The following is a 24980-nucleotide window of genomic DNA, read 5'->3' on the forward strand; positions in this document are numbered from 1 at the left end:
CCCAGGTGCATGAAATGTTGGAACAGCAGAGACTCTTTTATAGAGAGATGTTGGAACAACAGGAGAGCAGCTTTAAGATCTTTTTGACAATTGTGACCGAGTCAAACAATAAGAGACTGGACGAGTTTGTGAAGGAAATAAGCGGTTTAAGGGAAAGCCTCCACTACACCCAAAAGGATGTGGATGAGCTCCGCGCCAAATCGGAGACATCAGCCACGAAGCTCACTGAAATTGACTTAGATGTTTCAGTTGTTGCTACGAACATTCGCTCATTCCTGCCAAAGTTAGACTACTTGGAGGGTCAGTCGCGACGAAAGAACATTGTGATTGACGGGATTCCAGAGTCTGGAAATGAGAGCTGGGCTGAATCAGAGGAGAAGGTGCTGAAGCTCCTCTCTGACAAACTCAAACTCACAGGCATGGAATTTGAACGGGTGCATCGGACTGGAAAATCGACTGAACAGAGAGCCAGCAGACCAATTGTCGCAAGATTCTTTAGATTCAAGGACAAAGCCAGAGTAATGGAGAAAGCTAAAGACCTAAAAGGGACCGATGTGTACATCAACGAGGACTATCCAGATGCTGTTCGCCAAAAACGCAAAGAACTCATACCAGCGATGAAGGCTGCACGTGCGAGAGGAGAAATAGCATTCCTGCGCTATGATAAACTCATCGTCCACCCTGCATCCCGACACTCAAGCAAAGGAGCGGGAGGCAAAGACGAAAACGCAGCCAAGTTTGAAGGTTCGTAACTCAAACATCTCAGGCCTACTGGGCCTGCGATGATGTTAGATTCATTTTAGGTTACTGCTTAATATCATGGACTTGAACTCTTTAAATCTTCCAAACAAAGGCTTGGTGATTGCACATGTGAATATATGTAGTATCAAGAACAAGACTCATGAATTGAACTGCCTAGTGCAAGGTAATACCATTCACATACTGGCATTGTCTGAGACTCACCTTGACTCTTCCATTCAAGACTCGGCGGTATCATTAGAGGGTTACTCTCTGTTCAGGAGGGACAGAGACAAATATGGAGGGGGAGTGGCTATTTACATACAAAGTCATCTTCCTTCAAAATTGTGTGTGGAATTTATGTGTAATAATGTAGAAGCACTGTGGGTTCAAGTACATCTACCCCACTTGAAACCAATATTGGTGGGCTGCTGCTACAGGCCCCCTGGAGCACACTCTCAGTATTTGAATGATGTATGTGATATGATTGACAGAGTTGCTGATACAAAGAGTGAAATTTACTTGCTTGGAGACATGAATGTTGACTGGCTAGCTAGTAACTGCTCCTTGAAGAATAAGTTGTCATCACTAATTAGTGCTTGTAATTTGTCACAAATAGTCTCTATGCCAACAAGAATCTTTACCAATTATGCAGGATATACTTCTTCAACATGCATTGATCATATTTACACCAATGTCTCTGAGCACTGTTCAAAGCCAGTTTCTTTGCCAGTAGGATTCAGTGATCATAATATGGTTGCTACTGCAAGAAAATCAAAGATTCCAAAAGCAAGCCCTACAATTGTATTCAAAAGGACATACAAAAGTTTTATTGAAGACAATTTCATACATGATGTTGGAAATTTAGATTGGAATGATGTGTACACTGCTGATGACCCAGAGATTTCTTTAAATGTTTTCATGAATGTTTTTATGGAACTAGTTAATAGACATGCCCCCATGAAAAAGTTCACAGTGAAATCCAGAACTGCCCCTTGGATTGATGAGGGTATGAAATGTTTAATGAAACAAAGGGATGAAGCTAAAAGGGTGTCAGTAAAATCTTGTTTACTAGATGACAGACTAAATTATTGTAGATTGAGAAATCTGGTAACTAAATTGAACAAAACCAAAAAGAAGGAATATTATAAGCAAAGAATAAGTGATGTTAGACATGATGGTAAACAACTTTGGAACACTCTGAATGAAATCATGGGAAGAAGGAAAAATGGGTGTGCTTCATTTGTTGAAGCCAATGGGATGTTCCTAACAAAACCACTAGATATTGCTAATTACTTTAATAATTTTTTTGTAAGTAAAACTGACAAATTGAGACAGAACATGTGCTGCACCAATTCCAACACTTGTAAACTAATAAGCAACGAAATAATGAGGGGTAAGAACTGTTCATTTGAATTTCAATGTGTTGACACTGAGGAGGTTAGGAAGTTGCTGGAGTCCCTCCCTGCTTATGGTTCGGCGGGTACTGACAACCTAGACAGTAAGATATTGAAGATAGCCGCTAATCACATTTCTGGGCCTATAGGTCATATATTAAATAGATGTTTATTAAGTGGAATGTGTCCTGGATTGTGGAAAGAGGGTAAAATTATACCACTGCCAAAGGATAGTAGAACAACTTTCAGTGGACCCAACAGTCGTCCTATAAGTATTCTTCCTGTACTCAGCAAAGTCATGGAAAGGATTATTTATGTTCAGATTCAGGACTATTTCACGTCAAATGGACTAACCACCAAATACCAACATGCGTACAGGCAAGGCCATTCTACCTCAACTGCGCTCACACAGATGACCGATGACTGGTTAGGAGAAATTGATAACTCAAAGGTAGTGGCTGCAGTGTTGCTAGACTTCAGTGCTGCTTTTGACGTCATTGATCATGAGCTGTTAATTAGAAAGCTCACGTGTTACAGGTTCACACCTCCTGCCATTACCCTAATTAAAAGCTATCTCTTTGCAAGAACACAGAGAGTGTACTATAATGGCAGCTTATCGAATAGTAGCAAATTAGCTTGTGGTGTGCCTCAAGGAAGTTGTCTGGGACCACTCCTCTTCTCTATTTTCACTAATGATTTGCCTTATGCTATAAAAAGTTCTTGTATTGTGATGTATGCCGATGACTCGACAATTTATTATGCAGCAAATACGTATAACGAACTCAATGAAGTTCTTTCAAAATAATTAGAAATGGTGCATGAATGGATTACATTGAACAAGCTTGTTTTGAATATATCCAAAACTCAGAGTATTGTTTTTGGGTCTAGGCACAAACTGGCTTCTATGCCTAAATTGAATCTATATATAGCCAAGGAACCCATCGAACAAGTGAAGAAAGTAAAGTTACTTGGTTTGGTCATTGATAACCACCTGTCATGGTCAGAGCATATAAATAGAATCATTCAGAAAATGGGTGTTGGCATTCACATCACAAGACAATGTGCACCATATGTACCATCTCATATCCTGGAACAAGTCTGTAGATCACTAGTTTTAACTCACCTGGATTACTGCTCAGTGGTGTGGGCCTCGGCCTCAAAAACAGAACTATCTACATTACAAGTAGCTCAGAACAGGGCTGCTAGGCTCGTTCTGGGTTGCTCTTCTAGAACTAGCATTCATAAAATGCAGTCTAGCCTATCGTGGCTTAATGTGGAGAAAAGGCTAGCCTCAGGCACAGTGACATTTTTTAGCAATACACTGCGAACACACAAACCTGAGTTCCTGCAAGATCACATAGTATTTTGTAATACTGTTCATAGCCATAATACCAGGAAGGCCGGCAATGGTGACATTATGAAAGCCCACCCAAGAACAAATTTTTTGAAAAGAACAGTGCTTTATAGAGCTAGTACAATTTGGAATGAATTACCTCTTGATATCCGCCAAGAAAAAAGTACAAGGTTATTCAAAAAGAGACTGAAGAGGCACCTATTAAGTGGCTGATGATGGGTAGCTGTTTTATTTCACTTTGTTTATTTTGGTTGATTCCTTTTTTCATAGAAGAGATGACTGCATTAGGATCATGTCTTTATAGGTCTTTATATTTTAATGGATTAATAATATTTGCCCTTTTTGTACATTTTTATTTATTTTAGTTTATTTTGTTGTATTTACTACTGTATCAGGGGGATAGTGTGTGGATGTCGTGGAGGGTCACGCATTGTCCCTTTAATGTATTATATGTTGTATTAATGTATTAGGTGTTTGTCTGTTGATTATATGTGGACCCCAGGAAGATTAGCAAACTGCTACGGCATAAGCTAATGGGGATCCTTTTAAATAAACAAATAAACAAATAAACCTACATCTCCTCTGTGGAAAACTCTAATCCCGACGCAGCAGTTATTGTGCTCGGCGATTTTAATCACACCAACAGAACTTCCCAATTACAAACAACAGGTGTCATGCCCCAGCAGAGGAGCTAACATACTAGACCACTGCTACGTTACTATCAACGAGGCTTACCGTTCGTTCCCGAGGGCACCGCTGGGAAGGTCCGACCATGCCATGCTGCTCCTCGTCCCGAAATATATAGAGAAACTTAAATCCTGCAATACGACACCCAGCCATGCAGTTTTGTATCGCTCATAGCCACTGCTAGCTTCAGCAATGTTTGAAGTGTCTGGGACAGCTTTTTGTATCTTTTAGATGGTACTACCGGTGACTTTTAGCCCGTTATTTGCGAGGAGAAAACACAGGCGCCCGAGCATTTCGGAAGCTGAGCGGGGATGGTTGAGTCTGCACGGTTCTCATGCCGGTTCACATTTAGACCAATCAGGAGTAGCCCTAATGTCATTAATCTGATTTTGGATCAGCGGTTAGAGAGAGATGGGCGTGGATTTAGGTGCACTTTTAGTCAACATCCATTATAGCGCTGATCTAGGATCAGATATATTTGAATCAGCTAAAAAGTAAAAAAAATAAATAATTGTATATATTTTTTTTTTTTTTTTCTGGACTGAATCAATTCGTGGCGGAGGAAATTCATTCGTGGCGGCCCGCCACCAATAAATGCATATAGAGGAAACACTGGCCTTATTCCAAAGCGACTTACAATCAATAAGTAGACTACAAACAGAGCAAAACAATAAAACAACACCAGAAAACAACCAATAGGCTATACAATTATAACCAACAACCAATATGTGACAGCTCTTGGTGAAATGTGCAACGTAATTTTTCAGTTTTTACACATGCTTAAACTACAGATTGTAAGCTTTCAAATGATGTGTCATACATTCAAATCAGAGAAAGATTGAACACGACAGGCGTATTTGAATGTTGGTTCACCTCAAACACTGAATGGGAGAAAAGTGACTCTGATGTCTGACTCGGTCTGTGTTCAGGTACTAGAGATGTCTGACTCGGTCTGTGTTCAGGTACTAGAGATGGAGGAACCAGACACCTGAACACCTGGGCTTTAGCACAGTAAAACTTAGTCAAATATGATAATGTCCTTCTACAACTTTCAATAGGGATATGGACTTCATGTATCCAACTGTACACCTGCGTTGGTTTTATAGATCGATTCAAAATAAAATAGACATAGACCCCATATCAATCCTCAAGAGGAAATTGGTCGACAGTAACAAAGACGATTCAGTGAACCTCTCCTATAGAGAAACATGGCTGAGACCTGAGCCCAGTATTTCAAAAGCTTTCATCTAGATCAGAATGATCCAGACTCTATTTAGCAATCCAGGATCGGGTCTACCTGGCGGATTGTGAGTAGTATTGGGGAAATCACCCAGCTCCATCTGATCCTGGATGGTGAAAAAAGAATCCGGATCTTTCTAATCCAGATGAACCTTTTTGAAATACTGGATTTTAAGACTTGGATGAGCTGTCCAGTCTAATGGGCTTTAGATCAGCGGACTAACACCCTCACCTTCGGCGCTGTGTCGTTTCTCCTTGACGTGCTCCTGTGCAGCGGTGACCACCTGTCTGACCAGCTCCAGCACCGCCAGCTGGACCTCCGGACCCTCCCGGGTCACCATCAGCCTGTGGAGCACGCTCAGTAGCTCCACACACAGAGCCTGGTGGACAGAGGACAGACACATAGGTTAAGCCAGGGATACTCACTGTGACCTGGGATGAGCAGGAGAGGCTGGTGGACACAATAATCAGATGACAGGCTCATTGTAATGCATGGAATGAAATGAGATCAAACACGTGTGAGCGACATGAGCGCTACACACTAAAGACTATTGATTTGGAAAACGGTGTGCGCTAATAAACGAATTAGACGTATTAGTTCCGGTTGTTGTGATTGTTGAGGTACCTGGTCGTTGCCGACCCGGGCCCTGGGCCAGGACACGTCCAGCAGGGACTGCAGGGCGTACAGACAGGAAGTGATGTTCTCCATCTGGTCCTGGGAGTGGGGTGAGCACAGGAACTCAACACTGATACCTAGAGAGAGAGAGCGATAGAGAGAGAGAGAGACAGAGAGAGAGAGACAGAGAGACAGACAGAGAGAGAGAGATACAGAGAGAGAGAGAGAGAGAGAGAGAGAGAGAGAAGACAATGACATCATTGCCTTATTCCATCTTCAGCTAGACACTCAGCTTTTACTAGAGAGAGACACAACAAGACATCTAAACATGGCCTCCCTAGGTCACTCTAGGGCTGACGACACAACAAAAAGGGCACAGGCAGAACTCCTCAGAGTGGATCAGTGTGAAAGACTCAAAGTGTCAAAGAGGGGGTGGTCGAGGGGGGCAGGAGGTTCTGACCCAGTATGAGGTTGAGGCGGTTGGAGCTGATGTCCTCCGGGGACTGGGCCGTGGTCAGGGCGGTGGACTGGCCCATGGAGGTGGGGGTGACGGGCCGGGACAGGTTGGCGGGGCCCTCGTCCACCATGACGAAGCCGGTGCTGCTCAGCCAGAGGGCGGTGGCGTGGAGGACCGGCGCCCAGGAGCTGCTGTAGTGGGGCCGGGCCTGCTCCACCGTCTCCGCTGTGTAGAACGTGCCTCCTGGAGACACAGAGAGGCCAGGGCAGAGTCAGCACCGCTGCTCACTGAGGGCACGCCTCGGAGAGGGTTACTGAGCTGCACCAAGGGGAGGCTGGCGGAGGTAGACACCGGAGGACAGGCTCGTCGTAACGCATTGGAATGGAATTCCTCATTGTCCAGATGTCCTCCGATGTCTACCTCCATCAGCCTGGGTTTTGGTAGAGGTAGACATCGGAGGACAGTATCACAGTAATGCATGGAATGGAATGAGGAACGGTACCTCAATGGTTCCTCATTCCATTCCATGCATTACTATGAAACTGTCCTCCACCAAAATCCACTGGTAAACAGTTAGCTGAATCCAAATCAAATAAACCCCTGAACGACCCAGAACAGCTCATCCTGATTAGAGACCATAGAGGTGGCAAACCTCAAAAAACGGCACTACGAACCAAGTCTACCACACAGAGATGGACGTGTCATGTTCTGTCTATTTTGGTGGAAAGGTGAGATGTGATTTCGACGTGGTGTAGTTGTGACTCACCTGTAGCAGGCAGCTGTGTGGCTGTGTGACTCACCTGTAGCAGGCAGCTGTGTGGCTGTGTGACTCACCTGTAGCAGGTAGCTGTGTGGCTGTGTGGCTCACCTGTAGCAGGTAGCTGTGTGGCTGTGTGACTCACCTGTAGCAGGTAGCTGTGTGGCTGTGTGACTCACCTGTAGCAGGCAGCTGTGTGGCTGTGTGACTCACCTGTAGCAGGCAGCTGTGTGGCTGTGTGACTCACCTGTAGCAGGCAGCTGTGTGGCTGTGTGACTCACCTGTAGCAGGTAGCTGTGTGGCTGTGTGACTCACCTGTAGCAGGTAGCTGTGTGGCGTAGTCCTGGGGGAGGCTGAGAAGGGCGTAATCCTGGAGAGCCGCCAACCACAGACGGCTCAGAGTGGCCAGGTCCGATTGGACCAGCTTCAGAAGCCCCGCCCCTCCAGCCCCTCCGGTACTGGCCCCCGAGCCCTCGTTGGACAGCGTGGAGCCGGCCAGCTCGCCGGTCAGCCTATCAGGGCTCTCTCTCTGCCCGCTGGTCTGGACCGCTACGATGTACACCTGAGAGAACGGGGAGCACACAGCAGCGTCAGGGGAGAGGCTGGTGGAGGTAGAAATCGGAGGACGAAATGGTACGAAATGAGGAGTTTTTAGATGAAGGTAGTCTGGGGGTGTCCTACCTCAGCCCAGGCCTTCAGCACAGCCATGGTCTCCATGGTGGACGTCCCCTCGTTGTAGAGCTGGCTAGGGACCTCCTTCCCTGCTTGCACCTTGACCAATGAGGAGGCCAGGAGCTGGTGGACCCTCCGCAGGTCCCTCAGGTCACTGACCACGCCACTGGCGATCCACGCGCTGCACACCTGACCAACCAGCACAGAGGAACAGTTAAGAGGACTGCACACCTGACCGACCAGCACAGAGGAACAGATCCATGCACTACACACCGGAGTCAGTGCAGTGACCCTGTTAGAGGGCTAATAGACACCACACACCAGGGGAGGCCGGTGGAGGTAGAAATCGGAGGACGGGCTCAATGTAATGCATGGAATGGAATATGGAATGATATATTCATCCTCCATCAGTCCGTCCTCTGATTTCTGCCTCCACCAGCCTCCCCTGACAGACAAAGCGTGATGTCTAAACGTAACGCCTGGATTGTAGATGTGGACAATGAATGAACGTAACTGAACACAAGGGCTCTGAAATGGCCTTGTTGATGCATCTGCATGGATCTAAAGGACGTGGCTGTCTGTGTGATTACTCTGTCTAATGCAAAGGAGGTCATAAAAAGCCTCTACTCCAATCTTCATTCCCCTAAGTGGGCTAATAAAGTTGTATTGAACTGAGTTGTATTGATTGGGGGCCACGAAGCCCCAGTTAACCATAAAGCATTACACCATAAAAATCCAGTTAAGCATAAAGAATTATACCATGGAGTCGCTGCACAGGCCTTCCCTGTCTGAACGCTGGCCCGTCTCCAGACCCCAGACCAGTCACTCTGCTCATGGCACCGCCAACAACCCTAGCAACTTATCTTCTTTTGACTGTGACTTGCAACTGTGACTGCTCTTGTTACCGTACTTCTTCTAAGTCGCTTGGATAAAAGTGTCCGCTAAATGACTTCAATGTAAATGAGGGAGACGGTCCTAGAGAGAGCTATGGTCCTACCTGTCAGGCTTTAGAAGAGGGGAGTGTGTGTGTGAGAGAGAGAGAGAGAGAGAAAGAGAGAAAGAGAGAAAGAGAGAGAGAGCTATGGTCCTACCTGTCAGGCTTTAGAAGAGGGGAGTGTGAGAGAGAGAGAGAGAAAGAGAGAAAGAGAGAGAGAGAGAGAGAGAGAGCTATGGTCCTACCTGGCAAGCTTTAGGAGATGGGAGAGAGAGACAGAGAGATAGAACAAGAGAGAGAGAGCTATGGTCCTACCTGGCAAGCTTTAGGAGATGGGAGAGAGAGAGAGAGAGATAGAACAAGAGAGAGAGAGCTATGGTCCTACCTGGCAGACTTTAGGGGAGGGGAGAGAGAAATAGAGCGAGAGAGAGAGAGAGAGCTACAGTCCTACCCGGCAGGCTTTAGGAGAGGGGTGTGTGTGAGAGAGAGAGAGAGAGAGCGAGAGAGCGAGAGAGAGAGAGAGAGAGAGAGAGAGAGAGAGAGAGAGAGAGAGAGAGAGAGAGCCAGAGAGAGCTACGGTCCTACCTGGCAGGCTTTAGCTGTGACGTCAGGAGGAGCATCAGCTGTGAAGGCTGGTCTCAGTGCGGCGCCCACCTACAGACAGACAGAGAGAGAGAGACAAGACCTCAGACTAACATACAGGTCTATGTTACCTCAGACTAACATACAGGTCTATGTTACCTCAGACTAGTGTTGTTCCGATACCATTTTTTGATCCCGATCCCGATACCGATACCTGACCGTGCAGTACTTGCCGATACCGAGTACCGATCCGATACCACGGCGTTTGAAAAAACAAAACAAAAAAACATGTTTTTTGAGCCGCATACTCACCTCGATGTAAAATTATTGCTAACACTTAGTCTGGCACTGCTCAAAACCTTTGTAAAACAGGAAAAAATACCAACAGAGTGAATGCTATAGAACTTTTTTTTATTGTCTACCTGGTATGGTGACAAGAAAATCAACCCCTTATAAAACCTGAAATGTGGCTCTCACAGATGCCAATCAGTGCAATATCCATTTAAGATATAAAACAGTCGTAGTAGTAGTGCAACAGCAAGTGAACATTTACAAACAAAATAACTTTAGTAAAAAAAATAAAAAATAAAAATAAATAAATAAATAAAAAATTTGTTAGTACTCGCCGATACCGATACCAGCATTTTTGTGCGTATCGGTGGCCATGCCGATACTAGTATCGGTATCGGAACAACACTACCTCAGACTAACATACAGGTCTATGTTACCTCAGACTAACATACAGGTCCATAGGGCCGGTTTCACAGACAAGGCTTAAGCCTAATCCTAGACTAAAAAACATCTTCAATGGAGATTTTACATTGAAAGTGTGATTTAGTCCAGGACTAGGCTTAAGCCTTGTCTCTGAAACCGGCCCATAATAAAAGACCTGGTAGGATAGGGGGTAGAGGAACAGAACAGGGCCTGAAACTCACTTTAGCCTGGTACTGGGATGGGTTACGGTTAGGGCTGGGCTAGGGTTAGGGCTAGGTCTAGGGTTAGGGCTGGGCTAGGGTTAGGGCTGGGCAAGGGTTAGGGCTAGGTCTAGGGTTAGGGCTAGGTCTAGGGTTAGGGCTGGGGCTAGGGCTAGGTCTAGGGTTAGGGCTGGGCTAGGGTTAGGACTGGGCTAGGGTTAGGGCTAGGTCTAGGGTTAGGGCTAGGGTTAGGGCTAGGTCTAGGGTTAGGGCTGGGCTAGGCTAGGGTTAGGGCTGGGCTAGGGTAAGGGCTAGGTCTAGGGTTAGGGCTGGGCTAGAGTTAGGGCTGGCTAGGGTTAGGGCTGGGCTAGGGTTAGGGCTGGGCTAGGGTTACGGCTGGGTAAGGGTTAGAGCTAGGTCTAGGGTTAGGGCTGGGCTAGGGTTAGGGCTGGGCTAGGGTAAGGGCTAGGTCTAGGGTTAGGGCTGGGCAAGGGTTAGGGCTAGGTCTAGGGTTAGGGCTGGGCTAGGGTTAAGGCTGGGCTAGGGTTAGGTCTGGGCTAGGGTTAGGGCTGGGCTAGGGCTGGGTTAGGGCTGGGCTAGTGTTAGGGCTGGGCTAGGGTAAGGGCTAGGTCTAGGGTTAGGGCTGGGCTAGGGTTAGGGCTGGGCTAGGGTTAGGGCTGGGCAAGAGTTAGGGCTAGGTCTAGGGTTAGGGCTGGGCTAGGATTAGGTCTAGGGTAAGGGCTGGGCTAGGGTTAGGGCTGGGCTAGGGTAAGGGCTGGGCTAGGGTAAGGGCTAGGTCTAGGGTGAGGGCTGGGCTAGAGCTGGGCTAGGGTTAGGGCTAGGTCTAGGGTTAGGGCTGGGCTAGGGTTAGGGCTGGGCTAGGGTTAGGGCTGGGCTAGGGTTAGGGCTGGGCTAGGATTAGGGCTGGGCTAGGGTTAGGTCTAGGGTTAGGGCTGGGCTAGGGTTAGGTCTAGGGGTTAGGGCTGGGCTAGGGTTAGGGCTGGGGCTGGGCTAGGGTTAGGGCTAGGTCTAGGGTTAGGGCTGGGCTAGGGTTAGGGCTGGGCTAGGGCTGGGCTAGGGTAAGGGCTAGGTCTAGGGTTAGGGCTGGGCTAGGGTTAGGGCTGGGCTAGGGCTAGGTCTAGGGTTAGGGCTGGGCTAGGGTTAGGGCTGGGCTAGGGCTAGGTCTAGGGTTAGGGCTGGGCTAGGGTTAGGGCTAGGTCTAGGGCTAGGTCTAGGGTTAGGGCTAGGTCTAGGGGTTGGGGTAAGTGTGGAGGTCTACAGACTCACGTTAGCTTGGTACTGCTCCAGGATGACGTGGCCGGGGAACTCGGGCTCGGGGATGCAGGCGAACTTGCGTATGATGACCAGCAGGGTCTGCAGGCCGGAGAGACGCAGCTGGTCACTGTGGTCCGTCGCCGCCATGAACGCCATGCGGATCAGGTCCGCCAGGTGGAGGACCAGGAAGTCTGCCCAGATCACATCAATCAAGGTTTGTTTTATTGAACAATCGGAGGGGAAGAGTCCATGGCTCAGGTATCCATGACAGCCAGGCTGAATAGAGCACTGATGACAGAAAAGTATTTTTCGATTACTAAGGAAGACCCACATGCTTAGATCTAGCAGGATAGCGTGCACAGTCCAGTAGGAGAGTCACTTTCACTACAGAACTGACTCACCAGTGGACTACAGAACTGACTCACCAGTGGACTAGAGAACTGACTCACCAGTGGACTAGAGAACTGACTCACCAGTGGACTACAGAACTGACTCACCAGTGGACTACAGAACTGACTCACCAGTGGACTACAGAACTGACTCACCAGTAGACTACATAACTGACTCACCAGTAGACTACAGAACTGACTCACCAGTGGCCTAGAGAACTGACTCACCAGTGGCCTAGAGAACTGACTCACCAGTGGACTAGAGAACTGACTCACCAGTGGACTACAGAACTGACTCACCAGTGGCCTAGAGAACTGACTCACCAGTGGCCTAGAGAACTGACTCACCAGTGGCCTAGAGAACTGACTCACCTGTGGACTACAGAACTGACTCACCAGTGGCCTAGAGAACTGACTCACCAGTGGACTAGAGAACTGACTCACCAGTGGCCTAGAAGACTGACTCACCAGTGGCCTAGAGAACTGACTCACCAGTGGACTAAAGAACTGACTCACCAGTGGCCTAGAGAACTGACTCACCTGTGGACTACAGAACTGACTCACCAGTGGCCTAGAGAACTGACTCACCTGTGGACTCGTGCAGGCGTTTCTCCTGGGCGAGGGCCATGTCAAAGTGGGCGGGGTCTCCGTTCTCACACTGGGCGATGATGCGGCACACGCACTCCACGGCGAACACGCGCGTGGACCAGCGCAGGTTGGTGAAGGGGCCGCTGGAGTCCGACTTGGCGTGGAAGACCGAGGCGTCGTCGATGTCCCTCTCCACCTCGTCCTCCTGGTTGGTCTCCACCGGGGCGGTGGACTCTGACACAACACAAGACGCGGCAGATCTAGAACACTGGATCTCGAACACTGGATCTAGGATAACCGGTACCAGTACGTCTATGAGACGGGTCTATGATAATGGGTGGGAACTGGGAACTCAGGTAAAGTCACAAGGATACACCACTGCATCTCTGAGGTAAAGCAAAAAACACCTTCTCATGTGGACGGGCGATACGGTCGTTCTCCATCCTATTTTTAGTCTATTCTATTCTAGAGTTTAAGAACGTTTTTTTTCTGAGTGGGGCAGTCCCACTCATATTTTTCATTTTATCGGACAGATACAGTAAAGACAGACAGGAAAGTAAGGAGAAGGGAGAGAGAGAGGCATGTCAGCAGGGCATGGGCCGGATTCGAACCCATGCCGACATGGGCATGTGTGCACTGTAGACCGCCGTGCTAGACCACTGGACCACCCCAGACCACTCTGTTCTCTAGTTTGACGGGTGTTCCTACCTGCGGAGGCAGAGAGCACGTCCTTGCAGAGCTTGAGCCAGTGGGCCAGCTTCCCTGTGGAGATGGAGCCCATCATGTGGACCAGGGTCTCCTGGATGTCCTGGCAGAGCCGGGGGTCCGACTCACGGTCCAGCAGGCTGAACAGAGCCCCCTCCAGACCCACCTCCTTTATGGTCACGTCTGGGAGAGGAGAGGCACACGGGGGAACACAGTCACACATCAACACTCATATCAGCAGACCTGACCAGGCTGTGGTGGAGGTGGAATGGAACTGGAACTTATGGACTGGAATGAGGAACGGTATCAAACCCAGGTGAGGCGTTACAATGAGCCTGTGATTGGGTTCTCCATCCACCAGCCTCCACTGCTTCAGAGGCTTTCTGTGTTGTAAGCTGCAACTGTTCCACATGTTCACTAGAACATGAGGTTTGTTTCTATCACCTTCTATGGTTCTATGACTCATTATTAGGGATGTCCCGATCCGATACTGAGATCGGATATCGACCCGATATTGGTCCTGAATGCTGGATCGGAGATCGGACCAGAAAAAAAAAAGGCTCCGATCCGCGTGCCCGATCCGCGTCTGTGTTACGTCTGTGTTTACGACAGTTTGGGCTTTACGACATGTGCCGTATTACGTTTTGTGTTACACTCGTGTTGCCAGCTCCGACTACAAGCTCTGAGTTCGACTCCGTTATTGAACATAACATTGGCGAGATGCGAGAGAAACTCCCCCCAGACAGCAAAATTGCAAAAGCAATAACGGAGAAATTGGTTCGGTTTATTGTGCTCGACGACCAACCACTTTCGGTGGTAGAGAATGTGGGGTTTCGGAGTTTAATTGAACACCTAGAGCCGCGTTATACTTTGCCCAGTCGGCATTATATAACCGAAAATGCCATCCCGAAAATGCACAATGAAGTGTGTGAGTTCCTCGCCAAACTATTGGAGAATGTCGATGCTATTAGCTTCACAACGGACATTTGGAGCTCAGACGTGTGTCCAATGTCGTTGTTGAGTCTCACAGCACACTGGATAGACTCTGATTTTACTTTCAAGAAAGCGGTGCTGCATGCCCGTGAGTTCCGTGGCTCACACACTGGGGATTCCATTAAGGCAGCCATGGAGGAGATGCTGCTCGAATGGAAAATTAACAAAAGCAAAGTCCATGTCGTTTTAAGAGAGGTGGTCACTGAGTACTGCAGAGTACTATTTTTGTTGCTTTAATAAAGGCTGGCAGTCTTTAATTTAACTGTTGTTGGTGTGGACTATATACTGGGGAGGTATTTGAATGAATGAATGAATGAATGGTCTTTATTGTCATTGCTACAGTACAGGTACCAAACAACGAAATTTAGGAGGGGTGGCTCCCCTGGTGTTAGGAAAAAAAAAATAAAAAAAAAATAAAAAAAATTCAGGGGTCAAAAAATGTATACAAATAATCGGATCGGTATCGCCGATACCCGAAGCCCAGGTATCGGTATCGGTATCGGTAGTGAAAAAGTGGGATCGGGACATCCCTACTCATTATCCAAAGTACATTTCAACAGGTTGGATTTATAGATAGAAACATCATTTGCAAAAGGGTTAGCCCTGCTTGTTGCTGAGTTAGAGACAGAGTGTGTGTGTGTGTGTGCGTGTGTGTGTGTGTGTGTGTGTGTGTGTGTGTGTGTGAGTGTGTGTGTGTGAGCCTCACCCAGCTGAGTGTTGTCCCTGCGGGGCAGCTCCTTGACCAGCGCCACGGCGTGTTCTGACACCTCCAGCGCCTCCTTCTGGGCCAGCTGCCTCAGGCACGCCACCACGGCCCGCCGCAGGGACAGGTAGGAGCTGCACAGGTTCACCTACACACACACACACACACACACACACACACACACCACACACACCACACACACACACACACACACACACACACACACACACCACACCACACCACACCACACACACCACACCCACACACACACACCACACACACACCACACACCACACACACACGATACACAAGAAGGATGGGCGAAAGGACAGACAGACACAGACACACACACACCTTAATTAAGTTGACAGAGAGTGAACTGACAGTAAGCAACAACATATTTCATTCCAGGGCCCAGGAGTGACAAGGGAGAGGATATCTCAACTGTGAGCAAGCCAAAGTTATCCATGACAGAGAGGCAGCAAACCAAGAGAAGGGAGGAGAGGGCAGGGTGGGAGAGGGAGGGCAAAACACCACCAACACAACATTCCAGGAAACAGAAGAGGCGTTATTATCTCCCTGTAGGCCTCCCTGGGTGGACCATGACAGGGTTCATATCCTGTGCCATTTCCAGAGGAAGGAGGATTGTGGGTAAGAAGGTTGACTGCAAGGGTAGTGCTATGGATTGGTTGATGTAAGAGTCTGATTGGAGACTACGTTGTACGGAATTGCATAGTAATGTCGTGATATTAATATCTACCGCTTGGTCGTCAGAAATGTCAGTCCTACTCAGAGGAATACAGCGTATGATGGAGGCTTAAACAGATAAAGTTTTTTGAAAATCAATGACACACTCGCTACTCAAGCCAAAACATTGCAATGCAATGGATTCAGTGAGTAATCCCCACTACTCTACACTAACTAGGTAATAGTTGGGGGTTACTCACCGAATCCATTGCATTGCAATATTTGGCTTGAGTAGCGAGTGTGTCATTGATTTTCAAAAAATCTACCTTAAACTGTTATCTGTTTTAGCCTCCATCATACGCTGTATTCCTCCTAGTAGGACTGACATTTCTGCTGAAAACATTTTTCTGAATAAAAGTCTGAACATTTGGTCGGCGGACGACATGTTCCCGCTTTCACCAGCTGCTGTCACATTTGTCAGGAGAGTAAATAGTGACAAAGAGAGGACGCAATCCATGGCACTGCCCCTGCAGTGGAGCTGGGAGGCCCGGGCCATCGCCTCATGCTGACTGTGACGCCCGCTCCGGACAGAGTTTCCCAAAAGCTTCGTAGCGCAAAACCTTCCTTCGTCTTCCACAACTTGGGATGGACCTCAGGGCTACGAACCTTTCGGAAAACTCTTCTGGTGTTAGTTTAGGAGAAGGAAAAGAAAGAAAAAAAACAACAACCCCCCCCCCCAAAAAGGGTTGAGAATAATAAATAAAACAGTGGCAGTAAAGATCACCACCAGGGGGCAACAGCAAACAGAAACCTGTCACACGGTCACGTCAACTCCTGTCGTCACGGGAGACAACCTACCAACACAGAGTAATCCAACAAGATCTCCTGTGTGGGAGAGAAGACATGGTCACTACAGAGGAGCGCACGCCACTCACTAACCACCTGGTCAACCACCTGGTCTAGCAGAGGTCTACACAGCAGGGGACCAGGGGGGAGGCTGGTGGAGGTAGAAATCAGAGGATTTCGGGGGCTCATTGTAAAGCATGGAACGGAATGAGGAATCGTGTTGTAATGCAAGGAATGGAATGAGCAATTAATCATTCCGTCCCATGCATTTACAATGAGCCTGTCCTCCGATTTCTACCTCCACCAGCCTCCTTTGCAGTTGACAGTTATGACATCTATCAACAATGTCATGAACATCTACTCGACTCAACAGAGAGAAGTGTTTGAGTGAGAGAGAGAGAGAGAGAGAGAGAGAGAGAGAGAGAGAGAGTGCTTGCTAAGACTAAGTGATTAGCAATTAGCCTGATAGCTTGACTTTAGCCGGGGCCACTAGCAAATTAGCTAACTAGCTACCTTAAGCCATGCAGTCAGCAAATATAGGACAGTTATCTTAGTTTTAGCTAGAAGGATTAGCTAGCAAAACTAAATAGCTAGTACACTAGCTAAAGTAGGAAGGAAACTTCAACTTCAAGTCTCCTCATCGTCTACTGGGACAACCAGGTCTCTCATAAAAGAGACCCGATATCCCAGGGAGACTTAAGAGATACCAAAGAGATTAATGAAGAGGATGTGTGTGTGTGTATATGTGTGTGTGTCCTACCTGGACCTCAGCTAAATGGCATATGTGACACAGTCTGATCATTTGGTCCACATGTCGGCAACCAATCAAAATGTTCTGGCTTTTCTTTTGAAACACGGAACTACCTTTCGACGTTGTTGAGAATCCCAACACAAACTCACTAGTCAAGCCAAAACACTGCAACAACGCAATGGATTGGGTGAGTAATCCCCCCGGCTACCTAGTTAACAGTTTCCAAACGAAAAAAGTCGTAGCAACTCTCCCAATGCTAGCAATGATGACGACGAGGGCGATTCAATGCTCCCGGAAAAACACGGTAGACTTGGGTCTGATTCTGAGAGAACTGAGAGAATTCCGACGGGACAATAAGACCCAACTCGAGGATATAAAAGAAGAAATAACGAGTGCAAACGTTAGACTGGAGGAGGCAGAAGGGCGAATTGTGAATGCTGAGGAGAGAATTCAGAACACAGAAGATATCCTGACAGAAATGCGTAAGCTACAGGCCAGGAGAAGAAGAGAAGCTAACCGACCTAGAGGGCCGCTCCAGACGGGATAATATCCGAATCTTCCGGAGGGGGCAGAGAAGGACTCCTCGTCGATGTTCACATTTGTGGAAAAACTACTCCTAGAAAACCTCGCCATACCCAACACAACGAGTCTACAAATTGAGAGAGCCCACCGTGCCCTCGGTCCAAAGCCACCAGCGGAGGCACAGCCAAGATCCATCTTGGTAAAATTCCTCAGCTTCAGAACCAAAGAAACGACGCTCCGCGCGGCATGGCAAAAGAAAGGATTCACCTGGCAGGGGACGCGAGTCAATCTGGATAACGACTATGCCCCACGCATTCTCCAAAAGCGAAAAGAATATGCAGAGGCCCGGAGGATCCTGAAGGATAAAGACATCCACTTTCAAATGATGTTCCCAGCCCGGTTAAAGGTGAAATATGACGAGGGGACCAAGATCTACGAGACCGTGGAAGAGGCGACGCAGGACATGGCTAACAGAGGTCTCCCCATCAAGATGCCACCATCGTGTGCCACCATCATAGTGACCTATGAACACATATCAGAGTTTAAAGATAAAGAAGGTAGATTTATAATGATAATAGGGAAAATAGAAGGAACCCTAGTGAGTTTACTGAATGTATATGCTCCTCCTGGTAGTGACTGGACGTTTTATAGACAGATATTTGATTTAATGGCCACAAAATCTCAGGGAATTTTAATCTGTGGGGGGGACTTTAATGTTCGTTTAAACCCAAGATTGGATGCATCTAGCGGTAATCCAGAGTCAAAACCTATAAGTAGGAAGATAAAAGCATTAATGAAGGAAATGGGAATCATAGATGTTTGGAGAGAATTGTATCCATCCAGCCGGGACTACACCCACTACTCTTTCCCCCATGCCGTATACTCAAGGATAGATTATTTGTGTGGTGGCCTGGGAAAACCCTTCACATGGTGGCATTTTGACATTTTCATTTTTTAATATTTCCATAAATTAGAAGTTCTCAGATATTCATAACTGGTTGAATGACTGAGATAGGTCTTTATTTTAAAAAGTTATGAGCATTTTAAGGTATCATGTCAAAAAAAGTGAAAGGTGAGAAATGCTGCCCCCATGCTGCTACCGACTCCTTTCTCCTCCGGGTCGGGGGAGGAGCCTATGCAGATCGGCCGGTCTCGTTTGTCTGCTTGTGATGCGGTGTTAGTCTGCTCGCCTCGTCGGTAAAGTATAAGTACTTTCTCTTTTGTTTTCTTAAAATGTTTATTCACCATAATGTAGTATGGAGTTCAAAGTACTAGAATACCACATAATATCAAAATCGCAGAAATAGGACATTTCCATCTATTTTTGCTCTTTGCCACAAACGAACGCCAGCGACATCCGACGGGTTTTCCCAGGCCACCACACATTTTTTAATTTACAATAGAGACCTACATAGAATAAGTAAATGTGACATAGGACCGATTGCCCTCTCTGATCATAGCCCTATTTACATGTATGTGTCTCAATAGAAAGCCAAGGTCTACAATATGGAGGCTGAATTCAAGTATCCTGAATAACCCAGAGACGAGGGAGGCCTTGAAGACTGAAATTAGAACATATCTTGAATTAAACGATAACGGGGAAGTGGCTCCGAATATGCTCTGGGATGCACTTAAAGCAGTAATGAGGGGTAACATCATCGCCACTACTTCACTTATAAAAAAAACGTAGAGGACAAAGACTGCATGACCTGGAAATGAAATTAAAACACAGTAACAATTTGGATAACAGGGTGAAACAAGAAATGAAAGACATAAGGAACGAGATAAATGAAATAGGCAATCAGGACATACAAAAAAAACTATTATTTACAAAACAAAGATACTATGAAGTAGGTGGGAAATCATTGAAACTCCTATCATATAGACTAAGAAAACAACAAGCAGATAATGCAATCTATAAAATAAGGAACCCCGAATCCGGAGCGATAGAGTGTAAGCTAGACAAAATTCAACAGAGTTTCGAAAAGTTCTATAAAACACTATATTCCCAAATCAATTCCCAAGTGGATAACAACCTACAGATTGAGTCATTCTTAGCCTCTCTTGATTTACCCTCTGTCACTAATGAACAAAATAAAGACTTGGTAGCCAAAATAACAATAGAGGATTTACAATCAGCAATTTCGAGATTGAAGGCAAACAAATCCCCGGGTTCAGATGGTTTCACTGCTGAATGGTACAGATCATTTAGAGAACAATTAGCTCCAACATTACTGAGGGCATTTAATTGGGTACTACAGAAAAGGGAAATTCCACCCTCGTGGAGGGAAGCAATAATTTCAGTCATACCGAAGGAAGGGAAAGACAAACTAGAATGTAATAGCTACCGCCCTATCAGTGTGCTCAACCTCAATTATCGACTGTTTACATCAATATTATCCAGAAGAATAGATAAGATCCTACCTAAACTCATTCATTTAGATCAGACAGGATTCATTAGACAAAGGCAAACACAAGACAACATTAGAAGGTCATTACACATTATCAGACATATCACACAACACGGAATAGAGGCAGCTCTTGTAAGTTTGGACGCAGAGAAAGCTTTCGATTCAGTTAGGTGGACCTTTTTATACAAGGTACTATTGAGATTCGGCTTTCATGAGTCTATTATTGCAACTTTCCAAGCATTATATGATAGCCCATCCGCAAGGATCAAAATTAATGGTGACCTATCGGGATCCTTCACTCTGGAACGTGGATCCAGGCAGGGATGTCCCGCCTCCCCACTCCTATTCAGCCTTTTTATTGAGCCTTTGAGCCAATGGATAAGGCAAAATGTTGAAATTAAGGGAATAGACATGGCAGCTGATGAGCATAAACTTGGTCTTTTTGCGGATGATGTCCTGGTATATCTAACACAGCCCACACAGACAATCCCAAAATGTATGGGTTTATTAGAGGAATATGGGACACTTTCAGGCTACAAACTAAATATTCAGAAGACCCAGGTACTTACACTTAACTATGACCCACCCAATCATATTAGAGGGAAATATAACCTGAAATGGGAGGCAGATTCAATAAAATACCTAGGTGTTAACCTGCCAAAAGATGTTTCAAAATTATCTGATCTTAATTATGGCCCTTTGAATGTAAAAATAAAATCAGATGTACTACGGTGGAGTCTCATTCCCTTCTTGAGTTTGAGCTCCAGGGTGGAGTCTGTTAAGATGAACATCCTACCAAGGTTACTGTATTTATTCCAGACTCTTCCAGTGGAGATACCTGCTAAGCAATTTATAGAATGGGACAAATTAATATCTAGATATCTATGGCAAGGGAAAAAACCCAGAATCAGATACAAAACTCTACAGTTAAGAAAAGAAAACGGGGGATTTGGCCTTCCTTGCTTACGAGAATACTATTGCGCAGCTCAATTAAGGCCTGTAGTGTGTTGGTGTACTCCATCATACTCTGCAAGATGGAAGGAAATTGAGAGTGCAATGACAGAAGGGGTTCAAATAGCAGCGATAGTTGCAGATAGTGAATTAATAAACAACATGACAAATAAAAATAATCCCTGGATTAACGTGGCTTTGAAGATTTGGCAGGAGACTGTGTGGTATAAGAGACTCACTTAAAATGCTAAGACGGTGTGCATATGACACAGACTTCCCTCCAAACAAAACAGATGCTAGATTTAAAGTCTGGGTTGAAAAAGGCCTTTCGAACTATTTAACTTTTGTCCACAAGGGGACATTCCAGAGCTTTGAATCGCTACAGAGAAAGCATGGTTTGGAACAAAATTATTTCTATAGGTATCTCCAGGTCCGACACCACTTCAATCAGAATTTAGGGGGAGTATCAGAAGAGGGGGTAACAGGAATTATGGAAGTATTTACATCAGCAAGCAAATCATTGATATGTAACAAGGTGGTATCTAGACTATACAATGGCTTCCGCCAGATCAATCTCAAAACAGTCAATACAATATATATTAAAGAGAAATGGGAGAAAGAGGGTCATTTTACTATTTCTGGGGAGGATTGGGACAGATTATGTAAACTACAACGGGAAACAACATGCTCAAATACATGGCGAGAATTTAGTTGGAAAAACCTTACAAGGTTTTTGATCACCCCCATACAAAAACGACACCAGGGGACGGGTGTAGGGTGTTGGAGATCCTGTGGACTGAATGAAGCCAATCACTACCATGTATTCTGGGAATGCCCAATTCTAGTCCCATTTTGGCGGGAGATACACAATAATCTGGAAGCTATTTTTGAAATTAACATCCCCTTCAAATGTGACACCTTATACCTGGGAAACATCTCATTCGAAAATTGGGACAGTAACGACAGAAAATTCATATTGATACTTCTGGTAGCAAGTAAAAAGGCTATCACAAGAAAATGGTTAAAGCCAGATGTACCTACAGTGGATGAATGGATAGATATAATTCATGATATATATATAGTGGAAAAGATGTCATACTCCCTTAGAATTCAGGTAGAAAAATTCTATCGGATCTGGACGAAATGGACGGGATATGTTAAACCTGTAAGGTCAGATTTCTGTTGAACTGTTAAAAGAACAAGAGAGGGTGATGTAATTGTGTTTATTTTCTTGAATCATTTTCGATTCTAATCTATCATATGTAAGATGAAAGCTCCCAAAGTTCACTCGCTATTGCTTTTCTTTTTTCTTTGTTTGTGTAGTTTATTTGTACTTAAAACACACATGGTGTGGGCCTGTGCTACTGAAGATGGGGGTTGTATGACGATCACATGCTCAGGACACTGACTGTCCTTCTATGGACAGCTGAGGAATTACTTCCTGGAATGATTGTAGGCCATAGTGACATCACAGGTGACTGCCCCTTCTCACCCCTTGACCAGCTCTAGGGAAGGTGGGGCAAGCATCTGTAGTGGCTGTGATAGGATCACTGGTAGATATTTGCATAAGAAAAGGGGAACAAAAAGGGCAAGACAAGAGCAGAGGGCCCTCTTTAACCAGCCCAGCCCCACAGAGGAGAGCAGACCAGAAATCCAGCTGTGGTAACTGTATACTTTTGTACTTTAAATAAATCGTCTTAAACTCAATAACTGTTCTTTGATTCATAACCAATAAGGTAAAATACACAACATTTGTTTTAGTTTCTGTTTTGTCTTTACTTTACTTAATATAAAAAAGAAAAAAAGACTTTGGTCATAGGAACTGAGTTGATTGTGATATGTTGAATGTAATGACGATTGTTGTAACCAATGACCATTGACAATAAAAAGAATAAAATAAAAAAAAGAACACTACTTTACATTGTTAGCAGGCTCACGAAACAAGCTGTGTTAGTTGACTAGCGACGTGTCGTTGATTTTCAACAACGCAGAAACGTATTCCCATTTTTCAAAAGAAAAGTCTGATCATTACATCGGATCCCGACATGAGGACCAAAGCTTTAGAATGTGTCACATATATTCTGAGTGGTTGTGTTGAGCCCGTGGGGGGGGGTACTGGCCCGGGGGGGGGGGGGGTACGTACACAGAGGGTGGGCACCAGGCCGGCCAGGTTGACGTGGCGTGGGGCAAACATGTGCAGCTGCTGCAGGCAGGCGATGGCCTGCGCCTGGACCAGGCAGGCTGGGCTGGCCTGCATCACCCCGCAGCCCACCAGGCACGAGGCCCGCAGGGCCGCCATAGAGGGGCTCTCACCTGGGGGGGCACACACACACACACACACACACACACACACACACACACATATTTCAACAGGTTGGACTTAATAGAGACATGACTTTAGTTTGCGAGAGGGTTAGCCCTGCTTGTTGCTGAGTGAGAGAGAGAGAGAGCGTGTGTGTGTGTGTGTGTGTGTGTGTGTGTGTGTGTGTGCATGCTTCTGCGTGCCTGTCTGTGTGTGTGTACTTCTTTGTGTGTGTGTGTGTGTGTGTGTGTGTGTGTGTGTGTGTGTAGCCCCCACCCTGCAGGTCAGGTCCCAGGGAGGTGATGAGGGTGTGTGTGTGTGTGTGTGTGTGTGTGTGTGTGTAGCCCACCCTGCAGGTCAGGTCCCAGGGAGGTGATGAGGGTGTGTGTGTGTGTGTGTGTGTGTGTGTAGCCCACCCTGCAGGTCGGGGCCCAGGGAGGTGATGAGGGGGTGTGTGTGTGTGTGTGTGTGTCTATCCCACCCTGCAGGTCGGGGCCCAGGGAGGTGATGAGGGCGTTGAGGCAGCGTCCTAGGCTGTGGGTGACCTCCAGGTGTGTGGGCGGCACGGCCAGCAGCAGCCTCAGGACCAGGGTGAAGCTGGGCTCCCCGTGGGCGTGGTACCGGGGGCCCGCCAGGTCCATCACCACCGCCAGGGAGTGCAGGGCCCACGTCTGGAGGGAGGGGCACACACACATATAGACCTTAATACAGCTGGGAATGAAGTGTGTGTGTGTGTGTGTGTGTGTGTGTGTGTGTGTGTTCTATCCTGACACAGTGGGAAGAGGATGTGTGTGTGTGTGTGTGTGTACTATCCTGACATAGTGTGAAGAGGGTGTGTGTGTGTGTGTGTGTGTGTGTGTACCTGGACCTCAGGGGAGGTGCTGTCCTGGGCCAGGGTGTGTGTGTGTGTGTGTGTGTACCTGGACCTCGGGGGAGGTGCTGTCCTGGGCCAGGGTGTGTGTGTGTGTGTGTGTGTGTGTGTGTGTGTGTGTACCTGGACCTCGGGGGAGGTGCTGTCCTGGGCCAGGGTGTGTGTGTGTGTGTGTGTGTGTGCGTGTACCTGGACCTCGGGGGATGTGCTGTCCTGGGACAGGGTGTGTGTGTGTGTGTGTACCTGGACCTCGGGGGAGGTGCTGTCCTGGGCCAGGGTGTGTGTGTGTGTGTGTGTGTGTGTGTGTGTGTGTGAGTGTGTGTGTGTGTGTGTACCTGGACCTCAGGGGAGGTGCTGTCCTGGGCCAGGGTGTGTGTGTGTGTGTGTGTACCTGGACCTCGGGGGAGGTGCTGTCCTGGGCCAGGGTGAACAGGACCCCAGTGCAGGCAGAGAGGTGGTGGGGGGAGCTGATGCCTCCTACGTGGCGGTACAGGGCCCCCAGGGCCAGGGCGTGGCCCGTCCGCGTCACAGCGTCTCTAGCTGCCTTCAGCCTGGGAGGGGGGGGGGGGGGGGGGGGGGGGACACAGGACCATGATGACACACGGGGGAAAATGACAAATAACAGCTTTTCGAGAAGAT

General features: G+C 47.0%; 1 protein-coding gene across 1 annotated transcript in view; it reads right to left on the minus strand.

Moving 5' to 3' along the window:
- The window catches only part of heatr5a (HEAT repeat containing 5a), a gene marked incomplete at its 5' end in the record, with an annotated part of 66224 nt that overhangs the window by 18310 nt on the left and 22934 nt on the right, over positions 1–24980 (minus strand). Inside the window, 14 exons of the mRNA XM_080545471.1 lie at positions 5648–5795; positions 6041–6168; positions 6492–6731; positions 7561–7807; positions 7927–8106; positions 9437–9505; positions 11635–11813; positions 12600–12833; positions 13308–13487; positions 15004–15148; positions 16546–16572; positions 23312–23481; positions 23952–24141; positions 24733–24892. Of these exons, the coding sequence (XP_080401597.1) occupies positions 5648–5795; positions 6041–6168; positions 6492–6731; positions 7561–7807; positions 7927–8106; positions 9437–9505; positions 11635–11813; positions 12600–12833; positions 13308–13487; positions 15004–15148; positions 16546–16572; positions 23312–23481; positions 23952–24141; positions 24733–24892 (2297 nt within the window). The remainder of the gene's footprint in view (positions 1–5647; positions 5796–6040; positions 6169–6491; positions 6732–7560; positions 7808–7926; positions 8107–9436; positions 9506–11634; positions 11814–12599; positions 12834–13307; positions 13488–15003; positions 15149–16545; positions 16573–23311; positions 23482–23951; positions 24142–24732; positions 24893–24980) is intronic.

Source organism: Nansenia antarctica (genome assembly GCF_963989245.1).
Source record: "Nansenia antarctica genome assembly, chromosome: 1".
NCBI classification, from domain to species: domain Eukaryota; kingdom Metazoa; phylum Chordata; class Actinopteri; order Argentiniformes; family Microstomatidae; genus Nansenia; species Nansenia antarctica.